The 14,391-nt window shown below is 30.3% G+C and overlaps 1 protein-coding gene across 1 annotated transcript in view; it reads right to left on the bottom strand.

Annotated features, from left to right (window-relative positions):
• Positions 1-14,391, bottom strand: part of LOC144838846 (gamma-aminobutyric acid type B receptor subunit 1-like) — a 71,911-nt gene that overhangs the window by 3,729 nt on the left and 53,791 nt on the right. The window contains exons 3-12 of the mRNA XM_078694354.1: positions 9,663-9,833; positions 7,441-7,608; positions 6,861-7,052; positions 6,316-6,443; positions 4,785-4,902; positions 2,652-2,715; positions 1,747-1,827; positions 1,194-1,344; positions 688-823; positions 251-391 (exon numbers count right to left, since the gene is read on the bottom strand). Coding sequence (XP_078550480.1) covers positions 251-391; positions 688-823; positions 1,194-1,344; positions 1,747-1,827; positions 2,652-2,715; positions 4,785-4,902; positions 6,316-6,443; positions 6,861-7,052; positions 7,441-7,608; positions 9,663-9,833 — 1,350 coding nt within the window. The remainder of the gene's footprint in view (positions 1-250; positions 392-687; positions 824-1,193; positions 1,345-1,746; positions 1,828-2,651; positions 2,716-4,784; positions 4,903-6,315; positions 6,444-6,860; positions 7,053-7,440; positions 7,609-9,662; positions 9,834-14,391) is intronic.

Here is a 14,391-nt window from a genome sequence, read left to right as displayed (position 1 = left end):
GGTTGGTCAATTACGTTGTGTCCTTTGCATCTTTAAGCTCCAGATTTGAGGGTATGCATGATCTAATCTAGCATAGATATATTGTAATAATAAATATAAATCCCCAACAAACAAGAAACATATATAAGAATTCATTTGTGACATTGTGAAAGTTTCACAAACTTAAAAATAACAAAACTGTGTCATACATTGATTATATGAGTTCTAATTTTTAAATTATGAATATGTCTCTGAAAAAGTAATAATTTACCTCTACGCTAACTTTCCTTCTTTTCGTTTTGTCATCTTTAACATTTTTCTCTTTTGTAATCAATTGATGAACCATCCAAATCTTACCAAAAAGGGCACCATAAGCAAGACTGAAGCCGATACTAAGTAACCAAGCCGTGCTCTGTCAAAATATGTGAATAAATTATGTTAATGACACCTGGGTAATTTAGTATATACAGGAAAAGTTAAGCTCTGCCTACACTATCAAACTTTATGTAACAAAAAAATGTGATATGCCCATATATGGACATACCCATATATGGACACGACCATCACAACCACATTTGAGAACATCACACTTTTTTTTTTCAAACTAATTTGATAGTATAGACAGAGCTTTAATGACACCTGGTAAACACCTGGAAAATTAAATAATGCTAATTATTGACACCTGGATATACAGGTGTTCATACACACCTGACATACTCTAGGAACTTGAACGCTGTTCTCCAAGTACTGTTTATCCAATCCAAATAAAAAAACACATATTAGACATAAGAGGCAGCCAAGCACCATAATGTTGTTGACACCGGCCTGCGAACATTCCAAATATCTTTAAAATAAAATAAATTTAATAGATTTAATATGTAAGATGTATTTTTCCCCAAAAAATTAAAAATGAAAAAACTTAAAAAATAATGTTTTCACTTATAAAAAAAATAAATAAACTGTAAATTTCAACCAAATCCATTGACTTCCAGTCAATTTCACCATTTTTTGCTTTAAATTTTTCAGGTAAATAATTGTTTGTCTCGATAAAATTTTTTTATTATGTGACATTAAAATGGCATATTCACCAAAAACATTTAAAAATGTGGACAATTTCTAAAAGGAGTTTAGTATGTCTGTATAAGAAAAGTGATTATGGTGAACTCTCGACTCTAACTCCTTGTAAAAGGTAAAAATTGTTGAAAATGTCTTACTGTGTATGGCTGTAAAGTATGTTAAAAACCAGGAATAAAAATGCAAACGCAATAACTAAACTGCACAGTAAAGAAACTGGTATATAAAGAGTCTTGCTTATCAACTGATACTCAATGATCTCCTGAACTCCATCATTAGGCACCTTGCCACCTGGAATTAAATAACAATTATAAACAGTTGACGTTCAGTGTTTTATTCCATCATTCTGATCATACACTAATATTAAAACATACACTATCCATAGGGTACTAATATATACAAATATATTTTGCCTATTTCAAGTTTCTGGTTAAATGTATGAATATAACATCAAATATTTGAATATCATTTAAAAAGGCAGCACTCAGGTTTGGTATGAGTAGTTAGCCTATAGACAGCGTACCTTTAGATTCATAATCCACACCACCTTAGGGGGTCTTGCAGGGACAATTTGTTATTCAGGGCACATCCCTGTTAAGGTGACACAGACTCTGTTGTGTCCCAAAAGTGTCCCCTTAATAGGGGTTCTACTGTATTACAATAGTAACATGTGCTTGTTGAAAAGTCTCTTACCTGGCCAAGTTGCCTTTCCGTGAACCCAGGTCAGATTGTCTTGGTCAATATCATAATAAGCAGTTTTTACATATGTACCATCTAAAAATGATTTTATTTTTTTTAATTTGATATACATATTTTCATCTTTCTATCTCTAAAAGTTGTTGAAAAACTGAAAATGTCATTAAATATTATCAAATGTCATGTATCATATGACAATATACAAATAATAAATTGATGTCACATGCTAGAAGATTATAGAAAGAAATAAAACAACATCAGTAATACCTTTTGAAAGGTTCTAAATCAAAATGAAAAGTGATATCTCAATAGTTACGGCTTATTTTAAAACTATGGATGAATAAAGCAGTCCATTGAACCGGAACATCAGGCCAAAAACAAATGTTAGCTGTCAAGATTTTATAGTTTAAATGGAAACAAAGCTTGTACCTGTCAATAGATTTTTAAACGTGTTTATGTAAAAATGTAATTTATATATTGTTGTTTTTCTTGTGGAGAAACTATTAATGAATCAGATATTTGTATATATTTATGAAGAGATAAATGAAAACGTAACAAATTTTTGTAAGTTTTTTGTAAAACAATCTACAATTATCTACTGAAAGAATATTTTAAGTTTACATATTTGTTGTTGTACTGTATGAATTTTAAGCCTGGTCCTTCGAATGAGACGTTAATGTGTTTGAAAAGAGGAGTGATGTTCCATTTTTTTTTTTTTAATTTATTTATTTTTTTATTTATTTTTTTATTTATTTATTTTTTTCAAATATTTTTTAATTATTTTTTTTAGATTTTTTTTTATTTATAACTTTCAAACTTTCATAATACATCCTTTTAACCGTGACTATGTTAATGGCTACTGGTATATACATACTAAAAACACAAAATAAATATTTATTTACTTATCATTCTTTCAATCTGCATGGTGGCGAGTCTGTCTCCAGTTGAGTCAAAAGCAACGGTACCCTGCGACAACAAATCAGTAAAATCACAATTTATTCAATCATTCCATTTTTATAGCGCCACTAGTGATGTAGCCACAAAAAATAAAGTGGTGAGTTTTACGCAAGAAAAGGGAAGCCACTAGGTTGTCAAAGGCCAATGTGTCAAAAATGTCAAAAACATTGCTTATAATTAATGTATACGGACATCATCAACTTATTCTAAGTATGACAACTTTCGTTATGGTTTTTAACATTCATGAATAATTAATAATCTTATTTTCTGCATATAACCAAGATTATTTTATGTTTTATTTTATGTAATTAAAAGTAATATTTGAGAACAAGACATGGTACATGAGCAGACTTCAACCTACAACCTTTACTATGTTTAGGGGCGAATCTAGGATTTTGATAAAGAGGGGGCCGATATGGGAAAATATTCATCTAGGGGGGGGGTTCGGGAAATTGTTTTTCTAGACGCCTGGAGATAGCATCTGAGGCGTTTTGGTCAGTTGATTCTTGCTAAATAATTATCTGAATATAGTGGGTTTTATAGATCATATTTAAATATACGAAACTGGTTTTTTTTTCCGCCAATAGCCTAAAGCCTGTTTTCCTGTCCTACAGTTATAGATCGCATATTTCTATTTAGACTGAGGCAAAAAAAACTAATAGTATTATTGTGTTAATGTTTCTACAAGTTCGTTGTTAGTGTCCTCACGTTTTACAAACAATATTCAAAAATTATGATGGATGAAAAGCTTTTTAACATTTTGTACAATTCCATTTACTTAAATTAAATTTTCGACATTTTTCAAAAACAATGGTACTAAAGGGGATAAATTTATCAATAATTTTAAACATCAAAACGCATCACGCGTTGATTTATAAAGCAAATTCTTACAACTGTCAGGTTAAGTAAAAAGATAATTGTCACATATATCAAACTCATCTTGTACGGCAGGTTTTCATCAATAATTTAAATTAAAAAATAGGATATTTATCATTTTTATTGTCCATGAGAAATTAGTAACAATGGGCGGCTGTACAAATTGGATAGGCAAGGGAACATGTCTGTTGTTATGTATGTCATTCTTGATCAGAAAACAAAATTACCATACGTGCAAAAACCTACAAATCATGATTTACACGTTAATTTATTTACTGACTTTCCAAGATGACTTCTACCGCAATTCGAAAAAAAACTAAATTCTTCCCAGTTTTATAGGGAAATTGGCAATGTAAGGATTATGTCAAAATTATACTACTGCAGTTTTAACAACATTTAACCTATTATTAAGTTATTTTTTTAGGTAATTACATGTCTGTCTATTGCAGTGATTGGCTCATAAACTCAAATCCTTAAACCTTATCATTTTTTCCGCAAATAAAAATGATTAGTACAACATACCTGCAGGTTTGTCCCTTTTGTTGAGTTTGTAGTACAATATTGGACAATTTTGTTTCTTATATTGTTATATTATTATTCCTATTGTCCAATCTTTTTTAATAAATTAATTAATTTATTGTTTGTTGATCCAATTAGTAGAATTTAACGTTCTTAGCTTATTTGGCGTTCTTCGAGGCTTTGCATTTTATTAATTTAATAATTTAAGTAATAATCTGTACTACTGTAATATGTTTGATAAATTTTAAAATAAAAACAAAAGAATGAACGGAACAGTATACTGGCGCTTTTATATTGTATATACAGTATGTATACTGGTTTGTATCAAATTATTGTTTTTTGTCCGAACAAAAACGGTATTAATCACAAATACCTAAAAATACCATCACTTGAAAATCAGTTTTATCATAAAATAAATAAGCATATAACAAATCCACTAGATTTCCACCAAAGACCATAATCAAATATTCTCCTAATAGAAGCTTGAAAAAAATCTTCTAAGAGAAAAAAAGATATCTTACTTTAAAAAAAAATCAATATGTAATTTATTTTCAGATTATCGACTAAATTCTACAGAATGATGATTGCGAATTATCATATTACAAGCTGTCATTATATTTAAAAATACATCCCCAAAGACCATGAAATATTTTCTGTTAGAAAAAAAAGAATTAAAAGTTTACCGAAAGCCCCTTAAATCTTGAAGAGTTGAGCGCCGTGTAGATCTCGTCCGCAACATCTTTATTACCGTATGTATAGCTCTCAAGGCTTAGTCCCCGCTCTGCTAGCTTGTTTGATGTCCTACGAAGAGGGAATAACAAAGAGATTGGTAATCCAGAATAACGTATAACTCAACGCTATTATCCTGATGGAATGTTTGACATGAAGCGGAGTATTAACGCAAATTGTAGAACACAAGATAAACGTTAATGCTATTCTCATTATACTAAATCTTACCATTTTCATCACAAACAACAAACTATGACTCAATTTACGCACGCACGCTGGGTATTCATTTCCCTTTAGTTCAACGACCTGACAAACATTTGGTCAAATTTAAATCATTGACACATTTTACATATTGAAATATTAAAGATTTTCATATATGCCTACTCTATATAAATATTATTAGAAATTCAAAGTGATGCGCTACCTCGCTTGAAATGAGAAAAAAATATATATTAAGTTTTGGTGGATAAGGTCATTTTAATATCCAAATTCTTTAAATTCCTGACAGCCAATTTAAGAATTAATGCATTTTTTGCTACCGTATACTGTATTTTTATATTTTCTATATTAATACTAAAAGTCAGTAATATTCATCTGTATATATATATATACAGATAATATATTTATATTGTATCAAAAAATAAATTTGTATAACAAATTATCAGTAGCAAATCTATAATGTGGTGACTATCGCAGGAATATTCTAGAATACAGTATCACATATGATGACTGTATCATAGGTCTTAGTCTAACCTTATAGTACTATGGTGTCACATGTGATACATATGTGACACTGTATACTGAATTTGCCTATGGATATATAGATACAGCATCAAGTATAAGATGTTGTGTGAAAGAAGTATGATTTTATATCAGAATTTAATATTTAAATATTTAATATATATATCAGAATTAAAGTATTTTACATTTATAGTACGGTATGTGTAATATCTAAATATGCAGTATTTAATTATCTAACAATATATTTGTGTAGCATATGAGCTAATTTCTATACTAAGTGAATTGTCAGATCGTGTTAAATTTGAATTCATCAGTTAAAATGAAGTTGTCATATTATACATAAAAACGTAGATGTTTTTTGTGCAGAGTGTTAAATATTATTGCTATACAATGTATAATTATTGTTTAAAGGTTTGTATGGTGAATATTAAATACTACTGTAATAAACGATGCGTTTCCAAATGTAATCAAGTTGAAAGTAAAGACAGATATTGAAAATGTTTTGTTGAATGGAAAACATGGACATACTCAATGTTAAGGCTTGTACACATTAGAGTTATGTTCACCATACATACAAACAAACATACTCTAGTGTGAACACAATTTAAAGCTCCGTCTACACTATCAAACTAGTTGGACAAAAAAGTGTGATGTGCCCAATGGTAGTGATATGACATCATCATGTCCATACATGGGCACATTTTTTGTCACATAAAGTTTGATAGTGTAGGCAACATTTCTTACTTGTTCAGAGCCATTGCAATTGACCACACTGCATCATAACTAAGAGGCGATTCTGGGTAACCAGACACATCTGATGGATTCTTGTTGCCAAGAGCAACTGACATACGCTCTTTAAACATTTCTGCATTCTGAAAATTGAAAAACATATTTTGAATCCATTATTATAGATTTTCATTAAAAAAAAAATCATCATTATATTACTAAATTAAATGTGGACAGCATATTGATGTTGTAGAAGAGGAACGCTACAGGAATTGTTGATGAGTCCAAATGAGTCAATTAAAGTACCTCCTCATATATGCATTTCCACATTTTTTTCAGGTAAAATAACTATTATCTGACAATAAAATGACACATTCAAAAACAAATTGGAAATAAAAAATATTTTCCAGAGGAACAATATATCTTTAAAACTGTTTTAAAACGTCAATAAGCGAGCAGCGTTTTTTGTAAGAAATATTTCTTGTTTAGGTATATGCTTATGTTCGTTCTCAGTTCTACGGCCTGAGTTCTCAGGTTCTCAGTTCTCTAAACTTTGACCTTACCATGCCAGATATAGAGGGCGTTGGGTCAGGACTAAGCATCATCCCCTCAGTTGTAAAATGGTTCTCTAATGCCGTCTTCAGCTGTTCAGCGGTGCAGTTAATGTTCGGGTCATTCTGCGCGTACCAGTTATCAGGATACCAACCAATCAGAAACCACACTACCTTAGGCCCATATAACTTCCTTTTATATACCTAGAGAGCAAAGGTATTTCAAAATTTAATTAGAATTACATTTTCATGAATGATAGAGTCAAAATAGGTTTACAAGAAATAAAATAATATTGTTTGTTTTCATTTTTCAAACTTTTCCAATAGACAGGCCAGCCTATTTACCCTTTGAACAATACAAGTTAATACTGTATTCAATAGAAACAACATAATTTTCATAACATTTTTTTTGTACATGTATCTTGCCAACTTTACCTTTTTATATCAAATATTATTTTTTTATTTAGTTTTTTATGTTTTGTTGGGTCTTTCTGAGACAGGCCTTGGCCTCTAAGTTTGATCCAAATTAATGACATCTTTTTTATATTGTTTATTGTTAAAGTTTTCATAATTGAATTGAAAATTTGTTTACCTCACAAAATACTTTCCGCGCCATTCCAACATAGAATACGCCAACAATGATTCTCGCATCTTCCCGAAAAAGATCATCAACAGCGTTGTCGGGGTCGGTTAGAAAACTTTGACGGCTTACAATCTCAATGTTAGCTTTTTTTGCTCTTTTCTCTAAATCCTCAATTGTCTTGAAAAAAAAATATTTTAAATATTATTTACATTTTATTTTTGTATTTTGTAACAAAAAAAAGTAAAATTCAACTACTATAAGGAAAAAAACTCAGTAATGACTAATTTGTAAAAATTGAGATTTATTGTAATTTATGACCCTGTAACTTATTAACGTATATATTGAAAACTGGTGAAAACCCATTAATTTAAAGATCTAAATTAGTGAGGTAACCCATTACTTATCTATAGATGAGTATTTTATTCAAATTTCTATGAATGAAATCTGATATTATCCCGTTAAAGTGAGATTTATTTTGACCTGGTTCATTTCCTGCTCACTTGTTGACAAGGTAATTGAAATACTCCTAACTACGCATTTCAAATCACAGGTATTAACGTAAATTGTACAAACGAGGCAGTGAGTGAAACACTGGTTAATCATGCTTCCAGGATTTAAACATAAATGGATGATGTCAATACGATGGCGTTACGTTTAAACTGACACTAGAAATGACCTACAACTCGATTCTTTCTTTTTTCAAAAACATGAAGCAAGCAACATTCTGTCCGTGAGCAATGACATTATTTAATGAAACCAAATAGATTGAAATGCCTATAAAATAGTACATGTGATGACTTTGCATGCATTGAAGCATCAAATACAAAAGTAGATGATTTTATGGAAAATTGTTTCAATCTTGCTATAGTTTTTATTAAAAAGAATATTGCAATATCAGATTGTATATAGTAAATGATGGGCAATTAAGTTGCTATAGGCCTAATGTGAGTGGATGTAAATGTATTCATAATCACAAAATTGTTTTAACCGAGGCTGACTAAATTCCACTCCAACTAATCCTTCAGCTATATAGATTCTTCTAAATAATTTCAGACCATTCTAACTGAAGACATCTTCAACTGAAGACCACTTAAACTAAAGACCACTCCACCTCCAACTAAAGACCCATCAAACTAAAGACTGCCCCACCTCCAACTGAAGACCACTCAAACTAAGACCATCCCACCTCCAACTGAAGACATCTCCAACTAAAGACTACTCAAACTAAGACCATCCCACCTCCAACTGAAGACATCTCAACTAAAGATTTCTTTAAAAGAGGCAATTATTATATTCCCTTATTAAAGATCATGAAACATGGCTTGAAATTTGTCTGCTTGATAGGTTACAATATAAAACACAAAGAACAATGTTGTACATAGAAGTCAGCTTTGACTTGCTTTTGTTATAAAAGAGAAAGACGAAACAAATATACTTTTTATACATAATATATAACATTTTCATGTGCATTTGTGACATACTTTTTAAGAGCTATTTGCAGTAATAAGAGTTTGTAATATACCCAGATAAAATGAGACATAATAACAATATATTCCTTCATTTAATGGCATATGCAGTTTATACTAAAAATAATGTAGGTAATATTTGTTTGATCATTGAAAGATAATAAATGTTTTGGGTTTTTTTTAACTTGAGTATTGGGAAATGATTATCTACAAATGACTTTAAAATGCCAATAAAGAAAAAATATAATACTAAAAGTTGAAAAAAATCAATTGTTCAACAATTTTTCTTTCTATTACCACCAAAAATGTATGTTCACATTCCTATATCAACCATTAACATATACTAAAAGTTGAAAAAAAACCAATTTATATCAACCATTAACAGTTGTTTTACATTAGTAAAGCAATTTTGTAGATGATTTGAGATTAGATATCAATTATTCTACTTCTACAGTTACTGCAATAACTATATTGTTTTACTACTTCAACTTGGTTCCAACTTGACCAATCACAGTGTGATGTATTCTCTAAACTGTTACTTGTGATTGGTCAACTCACTTTTATTGTACTGTACTTATGTTTATTTCTACCTGTGAGAACCAAACTTTAGTTTGTTTAAAGTATATGAGGCAGTCACTGAAACAAATAGTGTGTGGGCCAAAAAAAAAGGCTAGCTAAATAATTGCATTAATATATTCAAGAAAAACAAAACTGATTATATTACTGGGGTAGCTGCAGTAAAATAGTTTTGACATGGTTCCTTACTGAAGTAAAAACCTCTTGGGTTTCTTGTAATACTGCTATTTTCTTCCAATTAAACTCTTGACACAATTTGATTCTTGCAGGATTGTTGAGGGTTGCTGAAGGATGAGTTCGGAAAAATGTCGGGAATCTTTGACGGTTAGACAACGCTGGAGAACTTGAACCATATGAGACCTGTGGAAATAATAATACAATTTATTCACATTTTTATTCAGGTAACTTGGACCCAACATTCAACATAATGATGAGATACAATAAACCATTTAACAAAAGCAAATTGATTGACTTTTTTTTTTTATTATTTTACTAATTTTAGGCCATATGTCAAATTTACAAGATGGATCTTTTTATCACAATTGTTAATCTTTTTTTTACTCCTGGTGGAGGTTAAAAATCTCTGATCGCTCTTGTTATTATCTTCTTTTATCTACAAAACATAACTAAATTATTATTTTAAAATCCAACAAATTTCTTGAATGTTCCATTTAATTGCTGCTGGTATCGTGGACTTATATCTTACAGTTACTTTTAAACTACAATATGTTAAGAACTTTATTGAACAATACAATCATCTTCATCAGTCCATTTTCTAAAAGGAGAGTACCTTCGTCCGAATTGCTATAATTTTTTAAAAAACATCTAAATCGGCATCATGAAAATGACCTTTTATCAACCTCATTTGGATAGACTGTAAACATGTAGTTAGTACAATTGATATAAATATAGTAACAACCTATTACAGTATACTTGAAAGCGTATGCATTGAATTAGCAACCTTGTATTAGGCCAAAGTAATAATAATACAAAGTAGATGATTTTATGGAAATTGTTTACACCTTGCTTGTGTAGTTTTAAAAGAATATTACAATATTACTTTAAGATTTTTTTTCTGTAGTAGCAGCAAATGGGTTTCTAGATTGCCAATTAAGTTGATAGATTGTCAGTAGCTATAATATGAAAATATTGATTATAGCATCAAAATACAATCAACATTGAATACAAAGAAGAGAATTTTTTTCTTTCTTTCTTTCATTTTCGCATATGCATCAATATCACGACGAATACAAACTAGGTTGCATCAGGAAGCTAAGCTGATTGGTCAGAAGTTTTGCCAGATGTTCAATATTGATTGGTCAGATGTCGATGCCTTACTCTGACGTACAGACCAGAATTAAAATAAATATCCTTAAAGTTCAAACACAAAGGGAAGCATTTACATTACAATTGAAGATTTTGCAATGTGTACAAAGACATCCGTCAATACTTAAAAGCCATTGACCATATATTGTGGAATATTCCTTAGCCACCATTAAAACTCTCATAAATCCGAAACTAAGCTTCAGCATCAGCAACTCATAATTCGTATCTTCTAACTAATTCAGATTGTACAAGCGCCTAACTCTTGGGACCAATATCTCTAAATTGTTTTTATTCACAGGAGAAAAGTTACCATATCCTGTTGTTATAAACCGTAAGAGTTTGTAGAAAAACTCATTTATTTCCGTAACTATCAGCAGGATATCTAGGCTGGTATTTTCAAATGCAAATGAATATCATCATTACACAGAAAAATGAAACATTAACTCTACTAGAATAACTAAACTAGTTTTATATTCTTCGTATACAGTAAATAGGCCTACTTTTATTCATAAAGTCAGGAAGCGGACATCGTCAAACTTTATTTTGCCTTGCACCTGCATTCCACTTGGACATAACACGACAAAATACACCAAACTAAAGTGAGATGATCAAGCGACAGCTTAGGTGATCTATTTTGATTGCTTGTACTTACAGTACTTCTAGTTTTGTCCAAGTGGAAACCAAAGTGTTAAATCTGCAGTATACAAAACCTATTGTATTTTTAGCTATTCAAAATTTATATAGGAGTATGTTGATCCAATTATAACGATAGGTAATTACAAATTTAAAAACTTACTATGGAACGTTTGGGAAACCTTGCAGTAATTACATTTTTAATTTGTATTTAAATCGTAATAATTGGATCAACAAGAAAGACAATTCACCCCTATATATTAGGATTCAAATGAAATTATTTCAAGGTTATTCAAAATTTGTTCCATACAGCATTTTGAAATAAGGGGCCTGGGATCCTAAACATTGTTAAAATATAAATAGTTTAGCTAACCTGATGTTCTTAATTTTTGCAATTTTAAACATTTGTGGGGACATCCCCCTATGCCTTTTCTACAGCCAAGTATTGTGCATTATATTATTTAATCAGTTATTTCTATGCATCAGAAAAAAGAATCCATCTTAAAATGAAAATCATCATATAGTTACTAATTGAAGAATATTTAATAAATAATTTATTGGATGATAGATAAATGTTTTTCTGAATTTCAAATTAAGGATATATGAGCACAGATCCATCTTACACGACTTTAATTGAGGTTTTCATGTTTCCAATTTATGTAAAATCTGTAGGTCTATAAATGTATACTCATTTATAGTGGTTCAGAACTGGATTGAGGCCTGTTCACACTGATATATGATATGATAAACATGTCAAAAGGAGGTTGCACACACGACAAGTTGGCCTGACAAATTAGAAAAAAATCTATTTCACATATATATTTTACCATTTATGTATGTTGCTACAATTAAACATGTCAAATTATTGATTGCTATCATTTCACACAGAATGTTGTTTCTGTACTAGAAGTAGGCCTGAGAAATGTGAGGACACATGAGGGAGCTTTCGGAGGAGCATGTAAACATTAACTTTAACGCATTCTACCTTTCCCAAAATCAAAACGAACAAGTACGTTAACTGTTTGCTGAACTACGTTGTTATGCAAATGAGTAGAATGTCATCCGTTAAATGTTAATGTTTACGTGGTCCAGCGAAAGCTCCTTATTGTCTTATCCCCCTCTACTATAAATTAGATTTAATAATGAAAACTGCTTTAAATACATGCTACGGCAGTCAGGGAAACACCTATTCAGAAACAACTCTGTTAAGGGGACACTTTGTTGGGTCAATAAACTTAACAAATAAAAAACAAATGATACTATGACTGTATTTAACAATGTCATTGATAAGAATGTTAGCGAGTAATTAATCACATCTTCTTTAACGCAAGCATAATACATCAATTTATAATGGCAATCCAATTAAGACTTTAAGTAGACCTACTAATCAGATTACGAGTTCAGCTTCATAGAAGAATTGATTTTCAGATAATATTTTAAGTTGTATTGTTTTGAAGGCTGTGAGCTGATTGTCAGCTAAGCTGGTTCATGTTTGATGCAATTTGATTACCATTGATTGTTGAGGTTGAAATATTTTACGAGTTTTTGAAATCTGTCCGCATATGGACGTCGTACGTGCCTATAATCTATCTGGTTATGGATCTTGAGGGCTGTTGCCGGTTTCGCAAATTTCATTAATCAGAAGATGATCCTGTGTTAAAAACTGCAGATTACAGATATTAAAGGTCATTTGAATATAAGTGACAAAGACTAAGATGTCATTATTAATGAAATCCAATGTCTGACACGCAATTCAATTCATATCAATAAAGACAATTGTAAAAGGCTACTGTATTTGAAAAAAACAACTTGATTCATTAATGGGAAATAGCATTATATTAGTAAATACATTCAGAAACGGAGGAATGTTGCCTTAATGATGTAAAAATGTTACAATAAAGATATTTCAGTTCCAAATATTTTCTGGACTTGATTAATTTTTTTTTAATGAATAAATTCAGCTAAATGTTGTTGTTTAACTCTATAAATATACTTATAATTTATTTTTAAAAAAGGGGGGGGGACAATGAGGAGAAATCTTTCAAAAAGGAATGGCACGCTTTGGTCCTCCTTCTCTAATACTCCTATCTATACTACATTGCTAAACAGAGTAAAAATCTGCAGTTTTATTATGTAGAATAGATATTTTAAAAGACAATTGTATATCTATCATCAATCAAGTAGGTTTAAGTCAAGATCAAGTTTCTTTTTTGCATGATATCATTATATCCTTTATTGACTTATGAATATGTGTGTAAGCTGGAGACATGATTTCATATTATTATAGGGTTACACAATAATCCTCTAGTATAATTATAAAGATCTGTTTACACTATCAAGCTTTATGTGACAACAACATGTGATGTGCCCATATATGGACATGATGATGTCATACCACTATCATATTTGGGCACATCACTACCACATTTGAGCACATCACTACATATTTGGAAACATCACTACCATATTTGGGCACATCACACTAGTTTGATAATTGTGCTAGGAATGCTTTAGCTTGAAATGATACCTAGATGTAATAACACTTTTTTGTCAAACTAGTTTGATAGTGTAAAGCTTTACATTGTGCTAGGAATAGTTTGAAATGATACCTAGATGTATTGTTTCACGTTTCATAGCAATGAATACAGAAAGCAATCAGGAAGTGAGACCTCAATCAACAAAAGCAGATTTGTATTATTGCAAGCGTCTCTTGAGAGTTAAAGTATCAGTAATAGCTATAAAAACCAATACAAAGGAACTTTATCGTTGTTAAATTTGCATTTCAACCAGCTCAGCGTTACCAAACTCAACTGTTAGAAATATCAAGGGATTTATTTCATATTCAAATTGAAATTCCAGTTTTACCTTTCAGTTATTGAATATGTATATAAAGCAGCATAGAGTCAAATACAGTATCATGAAATGTAAATTAAAACCAATATCTGGCTTGTAAATGTTT

Source organism: Antedon bifida, chromosome 3, assembly GCF_963402885.1.
Source record: "Antedon bifida chromosome 3, ecAntBifi1.1, whole genome shotgun sequence".
Classification (NCBI taxonomy): Eukaryota; Metazoa; Echinodermata; class Crinoidea; order Comatulida; family Antedonidae; genus Antedon; species Antedon bifida.
The sequence above is the reverse complement of the archived record's forward strand: the minus strand, read 5'-3'. Positions and strand labels throughout refer to the sequence as shown.